Genomic DNA, 19,535 nt, shown 5'->3' with positions numbered 1-19,535 from the left:
TTCGCTTTACTTTCTTCTGACATTCGCATTACGTGTCCAGCCCACTGCAGTCTGTCGTATTTTATACGTTTCACAATATTCGCATCTTTGTACACCCGCTATAATTTACTTCGTCTTGGTAGAGTTAATCGTCAAGCTTATCCTCGCTGTGTCTCTCTTCAGAGGAGCATAAGCTTCCTCCTTACCTTACCTTACCGGTCAGACTAAGGCCGGGGTGGCCTCTGATGTACATAGTAGCCGCCTCCATTCCACTCGGTCCATGGCTGTTTATCTCCAGTTTCGCACTCTGCGTAGGGTCCGCAGATCGTCCTCCACTTGGTCGACCCACCTAGCTCGCTGCGCTCTACGTCTTCTTGTACCGGTCGGATGACTCTCGAGAACCATTTTAGTCGGGTTGCTATCCGACATCCTGATGACGTGACCCGCCCACCGTAGCCTCCCGATTTTCGCGGTATGGACGATGGTTGGTTCTCCCAGCAGCTGATGCAGCTCGTGGTTCATTCATCTTCTCCAAGTCCCGTCTTCCATCTGCACTCCGCCGTAGATGGTACGCAACACCTTCCGTTCGAAAACTCCAAGGGCGCGTTGGTCCTCTGCACGTAGGGTCCATGTTTCGTGCCCATAGAGGACGACCGGTCTAATCAACGTTTTGTAGATGGCTAACTTCGTGTTACGGCGAACTTTATTCGATCGTAGAGTTCTGCGGAGTCCAAAGTAGGCACGATTTCCTGCCACAATGCGCCTCTGAATTTCTCTGCTGGTGTCGTTGTCGTCGGTCACCAGTGAGCCCAAGTACACGAATTCTTCAACCGCCTCGATTTCATCCCCGTTGATATGAATTCGGGGTGGCGGGCGCGGTGATTCCTTCCTGGAGCCCTTTGCCATCATGTACTTTGTCTTCGACACATTAATGACTAATCCGATTCGCCTGGCTTCACTCTTTAGTCGGAAGTACATTTCCGCCATCGTCTCAAATTTACGAGCAATAATATCAATATCATCGGCGAAACCAAGCAGCTGAACGGACTTTGTGAAAATCGTCCCACTCGTGTTTATCCCCGCTCTTCTTATTACACCCTCCAAAGCAATGTTGAACAGCAAGCACGAAAGCCCATCACCTTGCCGTAACCCTCTGCGAGATTCGAAGGGACTCGAGAGTGTCCCTGATACTCGAACTACGCACACCACTCGATCCATCGTCGCCTTGATCAACCGTATCAGTTTATCCGGAAATCCGTATTCGTGCATAATCTGCCATAGCTGTTCTCGATCGATTGTATCATACGCCGATTTGAAATCGATAAACAAGTGATGTGTGGGCACGCTGTATTCGCGGCATTTCTGCAACACCTGGCGGATGGCGAACATCTGGTCCGTTGTAGCGCGTTCACCCATAAATCCAGCCTGATATTGCCCCACGAACTCTCTTGCAATCGGTGATAGACGGCGGCATAAAATTTGAGAGAGTATTTTGTAGGCAGCGCTCAGTAGTGTGATCGCGCGGTAGTTCCCGCAATCCAACTTGTCGCCCTTTTTGTAGATGGGACACACGATACCTTTCATCCATTCCTCCGGTAATACTTCCTCCTCCCAGATCTTGGTAATGACCCAGTGTAGTGCTCTCACCAGTGCTTCTCCACCGTATTTTAGAAGCTCGCTTGGTAGTTGATCTGCTCCAGCGGCTTTGTTGTTTTTCGACCGGCCAACCTCCTCTTCAATCTCTTGGAGGTCAGGGGCCGAAAGTCTTTCGTCCTGTGCACATACTCCTAGATCTGTTACCACGCCACCTTCGGTACTTGCAACGTCGCCATTGAGGTGCTCATCGTAATGCTGCCGCCACCTCTCGACCACCTCACGCTCGCTCGTGAGAATATTCCCGTGATTATCTCGGCACATGTCGGCTTGTGGCACAAAGCCTCTGCGCGAGCGGCTCAGCTTCTCGTAGAACTTTCGTGTGTCCTTAGCGCGGTACAGCTCTTCCATCGCTTCGCGATCTCGTTCTTCGTGCTGGCGCTTCTTCATCCGGAAGACTGAGTTCTGCCTGTTTTTAACGTGCCTCATTCGCTCTCGTACGGTGTTGCAGCATTCTCGCCCATGCTGCATTCTTCTCGTTTTTCAACTGTTCACATTCGCCGTCGTACCAGTCGTTTCTGTGATTCGGAGTCGCGAAGCCTAGTGCTGTAGCCGAGGCACTACCTATGGCGGATCGGATGTCCCTCCAGCCATCTTCAAGTGTAGCTGCGCCAAGCTGCTCTTCCGTTGGTAGGGCCACTGCTAACTGCTGCGCGTAGTCTTAAGCCACTTCTACGTTACGAAGTTGCTCGATGTTGAGCCGCGGCGTTCGACTTCGACGCGTGGTGATAACTGTCGAAAGTTTTGAGCGCATGCATACAGTGACTAAGTAGTGATCCGAATCTATATTCGCACTGCGGTATGTGCGGACATTGGTTATATCCGAGAAGAATTTACCGTCGATTAGAACGTGGTCGATTTGGTTTTCTGTTTGATGGTCGGGTGATCTCCAGGTGGCTTTGTGGATATCTTTGCGGGGGAAGAAGGTGCTTCGGACTACCACTACCATACCACGGGAAGTTTACGCATCGCTGGCCGTTATCATTCGATACGGCGTGCAGACTGTTTCGCCCAAAGTAAGTTTAAGGAAGGTACAAGCATATCATCATTCAGTGGATGAGGGGAGAGGTGTGTAGCGGGGTAGCGGCAGTTGGCAGCTGGCGAGTTTGTGTACACTGCGCTCTATCGTTGTCGACGGGGTTGCTAGGGTTGCTAGGTATTGTTTGTTTATCTCTGGTCAACTGAAAAAAAAAAAATCAAAGACAAGCCAGCAGAGACTAAGGGTGCCGTTATAGTTACGCGTGAGAGTGGGAGTGCGCGTGTGCGAAGCCGCAAAGAAGAATATCAACAATAGCAAATTCACGAAAATCCAATGGACGCGCACTTTCACTCTCACTTTGAAGCGGCACTATGCCATCGCCGTAACAACCGTGCGCTCCCAGTGGTCACGGCACGATGGTGCGGTAGCTACCCAGGTAACCACTAAGCATTTGAATAAGCCGTGTATCAGCCCGTGTTACGCATTTAAACTGCTTGCTGCCCTACATAAGCAGTTCGAATGCATAGCTGCCTTGAGTTAGCATAAGCTGTGCTGCTCAAAAGCTTTCGGCTGTTAATTAGCATTTCAACTGCTTGAAGTGATTTCACTTGGGAGCATACAGAATGCTTTTCAACTGCTCTTTAAATGCTAGGAGCAAAAAGGTTGGGAGATATGTTACGCATTTGGCAACACATTTTGTCTCTCTCTTACAGAGCCTATGCTTCTGTTTACAAATTTGTGCATCTTATTTGTTTCTTCATTTTCCCCTACTCAACCAAAGGCACAAAAAAAAAACATTACTGCAGCTGAATTGGATTTGGAACTTGTCCATTAAAAAATCACCTATTATTTATCATTTCGTAGGAAAATATGTGCCGAATAGGTGGATGCTTTGGTGGATCATAGAATTGTTTGAAAGAAGGAAGAAACAATCTTATTCCACAGATATTTAAAATAAGGGATCGTAATGCTTTACCAATATCTCAATGAAAACAAGTTTTGGATGTTGAATCTGAAGCTGTTATCGAATCATTCTTTATATTGGTGATTTAATCAACGTACGCCACCGGAACAGCTTTAGCCAAGGTAAGTTTAAGGAAGGTACAAGCATATGAGCAGTTAGACGATGCGGGGAGAGGTATCTTGCGGGGAGGGTAGAGGTGATAGCTGGCGAGTTTATTTACATCGGCTCTTCCCTGCGATTGCAGTTTCTATGGGGACATTTGGGTTGTTGTTTGTATCCGAGTGAAAATTTTCCTCCAAGAACGATGACGCTTTCGACTTCATTATCAATCAACAAATCAACAAATGGGAAGAAAATGTTTTCGTCGAGATTTTCGAGGTGTAAATCAGTGTATTCATTCGATGCTATTTTGTAAAGATTTGCCAAAAGATTTGCCAAATACGTGGATTAGTTGAGGTCTGCTGCCAGTGAACTAAGGGCATTGAATATTGCGCACGGATTGGCACGGATATACTTTTTCAAGGATTTGGTCGGAGAACCAGCGGAGGACGTCGTTAGAACTACAGTGCTGGCAATCAAGTTGCTTTGTCCCGGTCCCATCCAAGTAGATTTGAACTTTTCCTTGAACACTGCCCGGTACAAGATTTTTCTCACTTAACGCTCTTTATGTGAACTTAGAGAAATGTCTTGCATAGAAGCACGCAGAATCAATTTATGAATGCAATCAAAAATGTTGCATTTTCCCGTTTTTAGTTTTTTGATCGTGCCAAATCATGCCATTTGAGTACAAAGTATAAAAATTCCTCATGCCAAGAGAAAAAAAAATGACAACTTTCGAATCATGGCTTGCTTAGCAATACAAACTTGCCAGCTGTCATTTACTTTTTCAATATGGCGGAATGCATGATATGCCATATCGGATTACCTCCCTTATAATTACCTTGGCTTTAGCATCGTGGATCAGGAGCAACAGAATCCGAAGCAGATATGATTAATCAATCTCCGGATTGTAAGTTCAAACCTACATCACTACAAGAATCAGCAAAAAAGTACCACCTAGCACCGGATGGAATATGGAAGGACGATGAAGCGGGGAAGCAGGCTGAGAGAACGAGAAGCAGACGTCAATCTGTTTTTGTTTTTTTTTTGCTTGACGAGGCGTTACGCTTCTTTGACATTTCGTCACGACGTTTCTGAAGGGATAGCACTAAGACAGCCCGTTATTTTGCCAAAACCTGCTGTGAGGTAGCACTATAGGTGCATATACGGCTAATTAGCATTAAACGCCTTGTCGTAAAGGCTACTATAATGCTGAAGGAATGCTATTTCAAATGCTTACTGGTTAGTTGGGTATTATTGTTCTGGCTTGAGGTGTCCATCAAATTTTTGGCTTCAAAAATACACGTCCAGGACCCCCAGTAGAGTAACGATGGATTAGGCGCTCTCCACACTTCACCGGGCCGGGCCCCGATCATCGATTTCTTTCTACCCAAGTAACCAGTAAGCATTTAAAATAGCATTCCTTCAGCATTATAGTAGCCTTTACGCAAGGGGCAGATCACTCTTTGAATGTGCATTCAATTTGCATCTAATGTATGAAAATGCATTTTTATATATTTTTCATCAACTCATCATTGATATATTTATTTACTGTTTTCATGTCAGTTTGCTGAATGCCAAAACTGTATTTCACTTTATTTATTTTCCATTCTGCATTATTAAGATTACAAGCACATACGGCTGAATCAGCAGGTTAGAATTCCTTTTTTCCTTTCGAGGGCACTTTCGCTCACCAGGACAGTACCGAAAAAGTTTTCATTCATTCGAAGATCACATAATGCACGACTGATTCTGCTCTCGATGCGGCTGCTTCCCAATCATCGACCGCCGGAAATTCCGGAAGGTGGAACTCCCTCTACAGCTCCGGCATCCGGTCGTGTGGGCCGATTGGGAGGGCCGAGGCTACGGCGACGGGGAGGATGCCATGATGGAGGATACCGTTTCGACGATGGATTTCGCAACGACGGCGTTCCCCGTGGTGGACCCTACGTGAACCACCGAGAATCGATCCGGCCACGACCAAGACAGATAAGTTCGATTTCGATGCAAAGTATGTCACGCTCATCATCGGACTCGGTGGGAACAAGCTCCACGAAATTCCGAGCTTTGGTACAAATAGACAAGCAGTATAACGAGAACGGCCGGAACAATGTGTCGGTGATGGACGACGGTGATGACCGCATGCGAGACATCGGTGAAAGATGGCAGGGAAGACTCAATAATGTATTCAATAAAGTTTCGTCACTTCATTCAACCTTAGTTTGTTTGGGACTGTTCATAAACCACGTAGACCAAAATTTGGCCATCTCAGACCCCCCCCCTCCCCCCTCGTAGACTTTCGCCCATACAAAATTTTTGGAATTTGTATGGAGCGTAGACTTTGGTCAGACCCCCCCCTCCCCTCAAAAAGTCTACGTGGTTTATGAACGGCCCCTTTTATATTCTTCAAATGACACAACAGCAGCTGTTAAAAAAATTGTTTTTGTCTAAGTTATGCTGAGTCAGTTTAGCCTGGATATTGGGGTCAACCCAACCTGGAAACTTGGGGTCAACCAGGCAAAACGTGCTTTAGTCTGTCATTTAAACTATTAAGTATTGATTTTTTTCTGAGTATGCACAACACCTCTCTGTTAATAGTCAAGGGCTTGAGGATACCTCCATGAATTTGGGGGTAATAATTAAAATGTAGTTATTACCATTTATGCTAGTGCATAATTAATTATGAGCGCTAGTTGAGGCTGACAGAGTTTGTTATTCAACACTGACAATGACAACAGCCAAGTATCCTAACAAGCCATGGGTTGCTTGTTAACAGAATGAATGAATAATTGCATCAAAATGCATTTGAATGCAATCAATTTTTTTATTATATCAGATGTCCCAATAGTGATCCACCCCTTGCCTTTACGACAAGGCGTTTAATGCTAATTAGCCGTATATGCACCTATAGTGCTACCTCACAGCAGGTTTTGGCAAAATAACGGGCTGTCTTAGTGCTATCCCTTCAGGAACGTCGTGACGAAATGTCAAAGAAGCGTAACGCCTCGTCGAGCAAAAAAAAAACAAAAACAGATTGACGTCTGCTTCTCGTTCTCTCAGCCTGCTTCCCCACTTCATCGTCCTTCCATATTCCAGCCGGTGCTAGGTGGTACTTTTTTGTTGATTTTTTTAGTGATGTAGGTTTGAACTTACGATCCGGAGATTGAATAATCATATCTGATTCGGATTCTGTTGCTCTTGATCCACGATGCTAAAGCTGTCCCGGTGGCGTACGTTTATTTAATCGCCAATATAAATAATGACTCGATAACAGCTTCAGATTCAACATCCAAAACTTGTTTTCATTGAGATATTTCATTGTGGTAAAGCATTACGATCCCTTCTTTTAAATATCTGTGGAATAAGATTGTTTCTTCCCTCTTTCAAACAATCCTATGATCCACCAAAGCATTCACCTATTCGGCACATATTTTCCGACGAAGTGATAAAAAATTGGTGATGTTTTTATGGACAAGTTCCAAATCCAATCCAGCTGCAGTAATGTTTTCTTTGGTGCTTTTGCATGAGTAGGGAAAAATGAAGAAACAAAAAAGATGCACAAATTTGTAAACAGAAGCATAGGCTCTGAAAGAGAGAGACAAAATGTGTTGCCAAATGCGTAACATATCTCCCAACCTTTTTGCTCCTAGCATTTAAAGAGCAGTTGAAAAGCATTCTGTATGCTCCCAAGTGAAATCACTTCAAGCAGTTGAAATGCTAATTAACAGCCGAAAGCTTTTGAGCAGCACAGCTTATGCTATTGCCTTGTGCATGCAAAATGCAAATATCAAATGCGGGAGCATCAAATGCGGTAAGATTTTCTAACAAGTAACCCGATGTCAGTGGGAGCTTTCGAATCCTAGGTTGGCGTTGATATTGGCTATGGTTGCTACGTTGCCTGTGGTAACATGTGTTACCGCGTTTGAAGTGCATTTGGGCACCGTTTGCATCTTGAACGCACACAGCAATAACTCAAGGCAGCTATGCATTCGAACTGCTTATGTAGAGCAGCAAGCAGTTTAAATGCGTAATACGGGCTGATACACGGCTTATTCAAGTGCTTAGTGGTTACCTGGGTAACGATATCTATGGCGCTCTCACTAGCCCGGCCGGGCCCGATCGAGCCCCGTCACGGTGTGATGTGACACAAGCCATTGTTAATCGAATGCTAGAAATCGGTGACCGCGGCACGGCCGAAGCCCACACGGTTTCGGCTCGGCGTAATGGGAATAGCCCTGTACAATCTGCCCTCGAATTGCTGCCCAGTGAGAGCATTTTTTTTGGTCCAGCGGAATACACACACTACCAGACATATTAGTTGCATCCTTAATCGATTATGTTCTGGGTGATAGAAATAGGTAGAAACTATGGCTCATTAATCAGATGATTCCATTATATTAAAAAATTTACTTTACGAAAACTTCTAAAAAGGGAGACCAATAGATATTTCATTCATCCACCTTTTCAGAAGTTTTCGTACCATCCTACAATCCCCGATGAAATACCTACTGTCAGATTTCCAATCATGGCTTGCTACATCTCAAATAGCCCAAAACCAAAACAAACTTGCCAGCTGTCGTTCACTTTTCCAATATGGCGGATTGTGTAATCTGGCATATTGGATTACCTTCCTTATACTTACCTTGGTTTCGCCCGATTACCGGTCTGTACATTTCCTCCCTTCCTACCTGCGCGTTCATGTCGCTGACAACGATTTTCACGTCACGCGGCGAGCAACCATCGTATGTTTGCTCTAACTGCGCGTAGAACGCTTCTTTCTCGTCATCGGGTCTCCCTTCGTGTGGGCAGTGGACGTTGATGATGCTGTAGTTGAAGAAACGGCCCTTAACTCTCAACATGCACATCCTTGCGTTGATCGGCTGCCACCCGATCACACGTTGTCGCATCTTGCCCAACACCATACATCCTGTTCCCAGTTCATTGGCCACAGCTCTGGTAGAAGGTAGCCGCTCGATGCCCGCTTTTCCACACTTTATGTCCAGTCCAACAAAGTTCCTGCAACGCCACGATGTCAAAGTTGCGGGGATGTAGTTCGTCGTAGATTATCCTATCACATCCTGCGAAACCTAGTGACTTGCAATTCCATGTTCCAAGTTTCCAATCGTAGTCCTTATTTCGTCGCGTGGGTCTTTACCGATTGTATCGAGTCGTATTTTCTCCTATGTTATTCGCAATGGGGATTTTTACGGGTGGCTTATTGGGCCTACGCCAACACTCCTGTCTCGCCGGAGGGCCATCGTGCCAGTTATGTTTAACGTCCCAACCAACACTGGGACGACCACACTGATGGGGCTACCACCTTGGATCTAGCTGGGAGTGGTGCAGCGTTTCTTACTCAGCCGCTGGATGCCAGATGATACTTTAAAATCAATTAACAGATGGTAGGTCTGCAAATTAAATTCCCAAAATTTATCTGAGATCACCCGCAGGTTAAACATTCCATCCATCGTTGATTCGCCATCACGAAAACCAGCCTGGTATTCACCGATGAAGGGCTCCTCAAGAGGTCTCAGTCTGTTGAACAGGACCCGGAACAGTATCTTATATGAAAAATTTAAAATGGTGATCTATCTGTAAATGGTACACTCCAGTATGTGCCCTTTCTTGTAGATTGAGCATATGAGACCATCCAACCAGCTGGTAGGCAATTCTTCACCCTCCCAAATCTTTAAATAATCCCCGAGCAGAAGGGAATAGCAACAGCATAATAAAATGTGTTATTTTGGAAAAATAACTGAGTAGCGGAAAGAGTTATTTTCATGTTATTTACATAACATATCCTGTTATAAACTTGTCTGTCATAAGCGGCAAAATAACAAATATTATAACAAAAAAATGTTCCTGGAAGACCTGTTTAATAACATGTTTTGTTAGTTTCAATAACAACTTAATAACAGCGAATTTTGAAAATATTTCAATAACAAATTTTGATATGAATACGTTATTGATAACAATCAGAAAACAAAATTTGCTTTTTTTCTGTTGCGGATAGGAACTCCTCCAAAGTCCCATATGCATTCAGTGGGATACGCTACAATAGGATCTATTGTAAAATGTTTCATTCATAATTGGGATGTATTGTTGTCGCAAGCGATTTCTTATCGAAAACAGAGAAAAACAATAGTTCTCGTTTATTTTCCAAACAACTTACGATGAAAAACTACCGTCGTTTTGAAACCCTTTATTAGGTGGTTCATTGTTTATAAGATTAATTTACATTATTACCTCATTGATTGACACATTTATCCTAGTTAATCTAAGTGGGCTCGATGCAGTGAAATCAATAAAAATAAAATGTCTAAAAATAATCAATGGAGTTCTTGATGACTTCCACTGCGTAACAAAAATCAACTTTTGGTCTGTCTCAAGAGCAAACTTATGTGTCTCTGACAGATTTTGGGCAGCTGAATCCAAATCCGGGCTTAGATTTGCTCTAACACGTCACAATTTTGAGCTATACATCTATTTATAGGGCAAAATATGCGATTTTGGCCGTTTTTTACTGCAAGCAGGCATGGAAATATTAATTATGTTAATTGGTCAATTAACATCTAAATAAACGACTCATGCAAAATATTTCGTTTTACAAGATCGAATTTGATAAATTTAAGCGATTTATGTTAGGTACGATATTTTCCATACAAGTCACCCTCCAAAAGTTGCATGCAAGTTTACATACTAACATAAAATGCTTAAATCTATCAAATTTGATTTGATAGAACGAAATATTTTACATGATTCGTTAATTTAGATGTTAATTGACCAACTTACCTTTTGTTTCATTAAAAAAATATTTCAATGCTTAATGGCTTGTAGTCGAAAAAGCCCAAAGTCGTATATTTTGCCCTATAAATTGAGGTATAGCTCAAAATTGTGACGTGCTGGAGTAAATCTGAGCCCGGATTCGGATTCAGCGGCGCCCAAAATCCTTCGGAGACACATACGTTTGCTTTTGAGACAAAAAAATGTTGCGCTGTGTTATTTTTTTACATTTTTGTCGAAAATGTGTTGTTCGTCGTTGAATTCCACCAGTTGATCCAAAATGTTTCATAAAATGGCTAACACTCTATTACACTCTCTATTTTCGTATTCATACCTAACTGAAACTGGGACAAAAAAACAGGTATACTTTTCAAAGTGCTTAGTTGGCGCAGTAACGTAATGTCAGTAAGAAGAGGAACTGATGATAAAATAATATTTTCTCTTACAGTTTCTCACGGAATGCTGTGAACAATGAAAATCTCGAATGGTGTAGTTTTGATTGCAAAGCTAGTTATGTTGTAATATTAATGATCAAATAATTGTACTAGTCTCAATGACACAATAATAACTGAACTTGTGCTACAACAAAACATGTTATTGAAATGTAATTTAAAGAAAATATACCAAGAGCACGATCATAACAAAATAAGATTGCCCAACAGAACATGTTATGGAACGGTGATGACTTAATAAGTTAATAATAACAAACCGAGATATAAAAACAGGTTTTGTGATTCCGTTGTTATTATTTTGATATTTTCCTCTGCTCGGGTCTAGTGGATTGATTGATGTAGCTGCTCGCCTCCGTGCATAAGAAGTTCGACCGGGATTACGGCCTTCCCAGCAGCATTGCTGGTTTTCAGCTCCTTTTTAGGGCGTTTTTAACCTTATCCAGTGTTGGAAGTTTCACTGCTTCACTGCCATCCATTATGGTAATCCTGTTCCTGGGTGCTCCTTCACTGCTACCCTTCAACAAATTTTCGAAGTGCTCCTTCCATCTGGCTGCCACCATTGTTTTGCTTGTCGGCAAATTTCCTTCCCGGTCATTGCACATGGCGGGTACTGGCGCAGTCTTGTGCCGCGCACCATTGACAGTTGCATAAAATCTTCGCATATCGTTCCTGTCCATGGTTTTCTGCGCTTCAGCAATCACACTCTTTTCGTGCTGCCGTTTTTTACTGCTCTGAATTCGTTTCTCTGCTGCTCTTGCCACTCTGTACCGCTCCCTGTTGAGCCGGGTACCGGCTACTTACTAGCATTCGCGTTCTGGCGGCTTTCTTTTCATTCGTCACTCGTTGGAACTCCTCGTCGAATTTGCTCGAGAGAATCTGGAAAACACGGAGGCTTTTGCGCCACTCTCGCATACGAGAAACCACCCGTTCCTTTTCAATTTACCCGACTAATGTGACGACTCTTACCTCAAGGCTTCCTCGAACGGCTTCTGCCCATATTCGCATAGTCGATGTAACCACTATTGGCAATGTCACCGTACAAAAGCTAATATCTAACGCGTGTGCATATTTGTGACCAGTTTTCCCAAGCAACCAAAAGTTCGGATTCCACTTGAAGAACGAACTCAGAAGTTCAAGTTCGGTTCAATTCCAGGTTTCGTTGAACTTAATTCTCCAAAAAGTTACTCTTATATTGTTTATGAACTTGGAAGTACATGTACAAGCTTTTGACTTCTCTTCAAAACGACATTAAAGTCGAAAAAAGGTTCAAAAAGAACTTATGTTGAACTTTAAAACAGAGTTCAATCAAATATTAACCGAACTCATGTTGAACTTTTGCGTGCCTTTAAAATTCAAATATAGTTCATTTGAACATATTCCAACAACTTGAAATCATCCGTTCCGAACTTGTTTCGAACTTGTTTTGAACTTACTACTGAAAGTTCGGATAAATATTAACCGTACCAAAAGTGAACTTCACTTGAACTTCGGCGACAGCGGGGCCGGGGAGAAGTTCTCATTCAATTAAATCACTCGGAAATCGAGCCCAGCAGCCACAGCTTGTGTTAATTCCACAAGTACACTTTGTTCCACTATAATATTTGAACGTACTTACTTGTAATCAACGCAAAGGATCCGTATTGTGTGGATCAAAGGCTGCCCCCGCAGCGGAAAACTGTTCCCCCTAGGATGCCGCCGGGGGTTTTTCGGCTGCGCACAAAAAATTTCCAGCTTTGCTGGATGTTTTCACACCCGTCTCACTTGTCACTGCAGCGCACCGGTAATCGACGCAATCGTATTCACTGAAAACCAAGCTGAAAACTTATAATCTTTTCTTGAAGTCGATACACTGGCCTTAATTTATTGCTTTGCACTGCGAACCACAACAAACTGAAAATGTCAATCTGCGTAAGTTCACAAGAAGTTCCACGTGAACTTCTTTCGAACTTTCGACTTCAAAAACTATTCCAAGTTCAGGGAAAGTTCACACGCGAACCTGATTGAGCTCTACTATATGATATCAGCACATTGAGTAAAATCCCACAGTGCATAACAACACATACATGGAGTAGTGGTTAGGCACCGACTTTCAACGAGGAGATCCCGAGTTCAAATCTCAGTAAGTAAAAAACATCAAACATTATTTCAAGGTATTAGTCAAGATTCCACATGAACTAATGGTTCTTAATAATAAATTACTTTTGAGGACTAAACATTTTTTTTTTTCATTTTTTCGAAGTTTATTTTTAAGCTGAATAGCGTTCCTTTCAGCGACACAAGTGTACTTTTTGTGAACTGAAGTTCGGTTAATTACTTAAAAAGTGAGCTGAATAGAATGCTATTCATATACCTTCGAATAGCTGATTAAGCCCAAACATGCTATTTTATCCGAACTTTTGGTTGCTTGGGTTATTAAAAAGATCACAAGATCTAACCCTTATTTAGATGTCAACGCGGAAAAAATCTTGAACTTTAAATTTATTCATTGTTCAAATTCCAAAAGCATGTTGAAAAGTACAGTGGCGCTTACATCGACTATGCGAATATGGGCAGCGATGGCTCGACTAAAAACTCTAAATTAACTAAATTTTATTTACAAAATAAAACGTACGAACTGCAACAATAACCGAAATTTACACAAACGGAATGAAAATCTGAATGAACAACAACAAGTGAACAAGTCCAATTCTCTTGTCAAGTGAATTTCCCACTATTGAAACTGTCGTCTATTCAATCTACAAACTATTATTTACAAGTGCGCTAAATTCAATCGCACATGGCCGTAAAACTATTTTGCGCCATCGAAAAAACCCTATAAGATATGTAACATGAATCGTCATTAGCTTAGCCTAGACACAAATCATATATGAAACTGATAATCTCTACTAAATTAAATTGAATCGTTCAACTCAAAGTCAAATTCAACGAATCTAATTCAATTGAGATTTTACTTAAAAAGATAAAAACGTTAAAAGCTACAAATTAACTAAAATAGCAATAACTATGAATCAAAAATCTAAAATATCGAAAAAAAAACATATTTATCCAAATTTATCGAACTGAATTCAAACTTTATTTTACTTAAAAAGATGAAAAACGTCAAAACGTTACAACGTAGACGTCGCTAATTAGCGTTCGGCACTGTTCGGCAACCCCACCGGCTGACAAGCATTGGGCATTGAAACGCATCGTTTTGTTATTGTTTGAACTCGTGACGCTGGAAGAACGCGCCCGGGTTTTTGTGGCTACAGTATAACGATCCGAGTCAATTTTCGAGCCTCTGTCGGACCTCACATCTATGACGTCCGAAAAATGTCGCCCGTTGGCCAGCATGAAGTCTATCCGGGAGCAAGTTTTATCACTCGGGTGTCGCCAGGCGTGTTTTCGGATATTCTTACGTGCGACAGTTCAAAAGAAACTTTCTCTGCCGATCTGCGCATTTACATCTCCGATGACTATTTAGGCATTTTGGGCACTCTTATAGAACTCATCTTTAATGACAGGCTGTTGTTGAAGAATTCGCCCCTCATCCTCAAAACATAGATTCGGTCGCTTTTCGGCTTCCACCGAATGACACGCTTCATCAGTTTCCCTATCGCTATGACACCAACTCCACGTTCTGCCTTATCACCGCCGCTGTAGTAGATGTGTGTGGTACCTACTTGAGTGAAGTGTTGGCGATAGGATCCACCGCTTGGAATTCGCTTTCTCTAGTTTTGGACCAGCGTATCTCTTGGATAGCTGCCACATTACCGCTGCCATTCTGCACCTCACGAGACAGGAGCCCAACACGTGCGGGTTCATTGAAAGTTCTTACATTCGAAGATCTGACTTTCGAATCGTTTGCTCTACTGTTGCTTTTCTTGGTGTTTCAGCAGGCTACCTTACCCAGGCTGAACTGTCTACATCGCGCTGAAGGGGCTGCCTCCTTAGGTAAGCTGACGTGATACAGCATTTAATACTCAGCCGCTGGATGCCAGAATAGACGCTGTTTGAGCCGCATCCCTTGGTGAACAGATGCTCGGGACGTACCTACTCAATTTAGCTGAAGTCAGAAGGACAACATTGTCCAGGCTGCACTACCAGCCAAGCACACAACTCTTAGTTGACGGCCTTTGTCATCGATTGAGCCATGGAAGCATGAGGTATGAACTTGTGAGGATCAGAACTATGTTGGATGCTCTCCTTATCGACTCACCGTTCTGCAGTCTTTCAAAACATATGATTGACGAAATAGTTGATAATGATAAGTTAGGTGGTTTAATTATTTGGCCAATACTGCTTTCAGTTAGGTAAAAATATCTAAGAGTTTTGATCTTGTTTTTTGAGTTAATACACCTTACGAGATTATGATATTGTGCGTTTCAATAAGAATGAGTAAGCATAAGATTGTATCAACGTAGTTTTTACCTTCATTTACTCGATAATTTTCTACTCTCCACTTCATATAAGACGGCGCACATTTCAGACGGGTGCACGGAACAACGAATCATATAGAATGAAAAAAAAGAAGGTAGCTTCCAATGAAGTCGAAAAATGTGTTGCCTAACTAGCAGGCGGAATACACATATTCAAGAAAGCTTTGCACTGTACAAGTTGTGGTGTGCATTATATACGATAGACTGCATAGTATATACCTTCGAAATTGAAGGATTAAGCTCATCTAGGTTTTGAGGTAAGCTTGGAGTTATGAAGAATTTAATTATAATCAATTCTGAGTGTCCCTTATACAGGCAAACCATTCAGAAAATTCAAGCTTATCCCAACAGCCAGCGGAAGAATTTAATATATTTCTATTCCAATCCCACGCCAAACTAATTTCAATCGACACACACCTGTTGCTAGACAATCCTCCCGACTGGTGTCGCCGAAGTTCGGCTGTTTGATATTCCAGCTGGTCGTCGGAAGTCTATCGTAATCGACCATATCGTCGATTTTCACCATTTTCATTGCGGTGCGGTTGTACGTTGGAACGAAAACCTGCGATAGGAGAAACGAGAAAAGTATGAAAGTTATAAGATGGTCGGGAAATTTCTCTGAGCAGAGGAAAAATGATATTAATAATGGCAAAAATTGTGCACAAATGGATCAGTCTGGATGGCAAGCTACGCTTGGGGAAATAGAGCAAGGAGTATTTCATAGATTTTTCATGCTCGGCACGTAGAGTGCGGAGAATGTCTTAATCGAAGTGATGCCTTTGAGTGCAATGCTGGCTGGTCCAAAGAGGGTGGAAGAAGCCAAGGACGAAGGCCAATGATGAATGATTTCATGGCCAAACAGGATGCCGTCATTTTGCCTTCTGTTAGTGATGATAAATGTCGTCGAGAAGACTTTCGAGGACGCGTTAATAGTGATTGATTTGAATAATCAGTATGATTTCTAGCTGGTGGCATAACTCAGAATATTATAATTAGACTTACTTCTTTGCTTTTGTGAAACATGTCCTGCAGCAAGGGGACTGTGTTGACTTCTCGTTCGGTGCTCAAGTAGATGCAAATCCTTTGACTGTTGTGGTAGAATGGCAGCTGTTGAACCTACGTTGGGAAATATCTTTATTAAATTACCGGTTTTTTGTGTTATTTAATATTATCTTACTACCTTATTCGCAATTGCCTTTGATTGGGCTACCCGAGAGGTGCTACTCATATTGCTCATAACTGTTTTCAGCTGCTGTCTCAACGCCACTTTTGCAGGATTTTGTAGTTTACCCATAGCTGAGAAAAGCGAAATACACAGGCAATTATTTAAAATTCATCCTCACTAATTAAAAGCCAGGAACATTTTCCCTTACATACTGTGCACCATTATTTTTCAATTCAAAGCACTTAATTTGGATATAATCAAAAACAATCACAATTGAGCAAAAAAACTCATATGTTGTGGATTGTTCGTGAATTACCCTCAGTGTACCAGTAGCCGCTCATGTTCCAATAGCCGCTCACGAGCGTAGAAAACAAAGTTCCCTGCAAAAATACAATCTTTTTTCCACGGATGTTCAAAATATGCGTGCCGAATTTTACACGGATGAAGACAATCATACATATTTATGCCAATAAACATCATTTTCAAGACGGAGAGCGGCTACTGGAACACGAGCGGCTACTGGTACACTGACGGTATATACAGAGGATAGACAAAATGATCGGGACTGGCAAAATTTTCACTTTTCAAAAAATGGTCAAATAGCTTTAACTTCTTCAAAAGCATCAAACAATCTAAAATTTTTACTGTAAGTTGATCAACTGGTTGAGTATCGATGGTCCAAATTTGGAATAGTTTGGGTTATTCTACATGAAGATAAAGGTTCTAGAACAAGTCGTTATTATCCGATAACCATCTTTGTTATATCTTCGGATTAAATGAACCAAATACAATGCAATTTTGAGCATTCATGACTTATATGATTAGCTTTGAAAAACTTTTGACATAACCTGAAATTGTTAAAACCGAAGAAAATTATAGCGTTCATATTATTTTTCTGATATAACACCAAATTATCGAAAATTTCAACATCGCTTTATATAAGGAATTGCCGAATGCATTGGTGAAAGAATTTCTGAAGGAAGTCCTGGAGGAATAGATCGACATTCCAAGCTAAAAATATCACAGATGGCTCTTTTTTGTGTGGTAGTAAAATGAAATTTTCTCGGTGAAGAAACTGTTTCGGAACATGAAGTAAACACAAAACGTTGCCTTTTCAAATAATTCTTGATTTCTATTCGCTAACTTTTCACAAAACTATCCCGTTTTCTAACAATTAACGTTTTTCACGATTTTTCCATACGATTTGACAGTTCTTAACTACCATGCTTCCGTGAGCTAGAGGTGAGAATTTGAGAAAGTTGATAACCGAGAGTAGCACAGACGATGCATTTGAATACAAGTGATGGTGTCGCCACCGGGCTGTCAGCGCTGGAAACTAGATGCTACAGAAATTCTTGCATGGAATTTTCACTGCTGGCGCCAACTGAGAGCAATTAAAAAAATGTAAACAGCAATCATTCTATTCCTCAGGGAAGCGCTGGTAGAACTTCATGAGGAGTCTTCATAGGAATTTCCGAAGGTATCACTGGAGCAATTGCTCCAAATTGCAAATCCAAGACAAGCCAGGAGAATTTCCGGCTTTTTTTATCTGTATTAACGAGATTTTTAGCCCTAGGCTAGTTCATCTCGGGACTCACGCTTTACTTCCTTTCCGGAGGAAGAATTCACATTTTGCGAGTTTGTCGGGAATGGGTTTCGATCCTAAGTCCTCGGTGTGATAGTCACGAGCTTTAACCATCACACCAGGTCCGTTCCACAAAGTTTCGAGTAAATTAATTTTGATCCTTCGGACATGTTTTTTTTTCTGCAGCTGATCACAACCTTGCCACTTTGGAAGGCATTTCTACACAGACTATTATCATGGAGTATCGCAGCATAATCGATTGCCCGTTCGTTATTGTCACGTGAGTCAACCAAAACATTAGATGCGCAGGTCACAGACGAACAGACGTAACACTTGTAAAATTTCCATCGACCACGCTTTTAACGTACATTTTAAATTTTCATAGTTGTGGCATTCACAACCAGAGGCGCGCGCATCGTTTTTCTATGCGTTTGACGTTTCACATTAGCGCCTTCTGTTGACGATATTGCACAACGCAGTGATTCGTGCAACTTTTCCACCAGGTGATGGTAGTGTGAGCTGGGCGATGGATTTCCATGAAAATCGTTCAAGGTGTTACGTCTGTTTGTCTGTGCGCAGGTGTTTAGTATTTTGCTGTTTCTTGTTGTGAATGCATATGGTTTGAAATTACAGCGTAACAAAAATTAACTTTTGGTCTGTCTCAAGAGCAAACTTATGTGTCTCTGACAAATTTTGGGCCGCTGAATCCGAATCCGGGCTCAGATTTGCTCTAGCACGTCACCATTTTGTGCTATACCTCGATTTTTAGTTCAAAATATGTGATTTTGGGCTTTTTTGACTGCAAGCCATTAAGCATGGAAATATTTTTTTTAACCAATCAAAGGATAAATTGGTCAATTAACATCTAAATTAACGACTCATTGTTTTGTTTTACCAAATCGTATTTGATAGTTTTAAGCGATTTATGTTAGGTACGATATTTCCCATACAAGTCACCCTTCAAAAGATGCATGCAAGTTTACATACTGACATAAAATGCTTAAATCTATCAAATTTGATTTGGTAAAACGAAATATTTTGCATGAAGCGTTAATTTAGATGTTAATTGACCAATTTATCCTTTGATTGGTTAAAAAAAATATTTCCATGCTTAATGGCTTGCAGTCAAAAAAGCCCAAAATCGCATATTTTGCTCTATAAATTGAGGTATAGCTCAAAATTGTGACGTGCTAGAGCAAATCTGAGCCCGGATTCGGATTCAGCGGCCCAAAATCTATCAGAGACACATAAGTTAGCTCTTGAGACAAAAAAAATGTTGCGCTTGGAGTTGTTAATTATAGTTTATTTGAAATATGTCTGATTGGATATAAATATGTTTATAAAGGAAGTTACGAAATAACCGGCAATGAATTGTAAAAGTAATGGGAAACATATTAAAATTAGACCAATTTACCAAATCATAAAATAAATTAAAATACTGTTACCTTTTTTTCCTAT

General features: G+C 41.6%; 1 protein-coding gene across 1 annotated transcript in view; it reads right to left on the bottom strand.

The window, feature by feature from the left end:
- Positions 1-19,535, bottom strand: part of LOC115270355 (5-formyltetrahydrofolate cyclo-ligase) — a 34,073-nt gene that overhangs the window by 2,443 nt on the left and 12,095 nt on the right. Inside the window, exons 2-4 of the mRNA XM_029879870.2 lie at positions 16,508-16,623; positions 16,330-16,443; positions 15,745-15,889 (exon numbers count right to left, since the gene is read on the bottom strand). Of these exons, the coding sequence (XP_029735730.2) occupies positions 15,745-15,889; positions 16,330-16,443; positions 16,508-16,621 (373 nt within the window). The 5' untranslated portion in view covers positions 16,622-16,623. The remainder of the gene's footprint in view (positions 1-15,744; positions 15,890-16,329; positions 16,444-16,507; positions 16,624-19,535) is intronic.

Source organism: Aedes albopictus, chromosome 2 (genome assembly GCF_035046485.1).
Source record: "Aedes albopictus strain Foshan chromosome 2, AalbF5, whole genome shotgun sequence".
NCBI classification, from domain to species: Eukaryota; Metazoa; Arthropoda; class Insecta; order Diptera; family Culicidae; genus Aedes; species Aedes albopictus.
The sequence above is the reverse complement of the archived record's forward strand: the minus strand, read 5'-3'. Positions and strand labels throughout refer to the sequence as shown.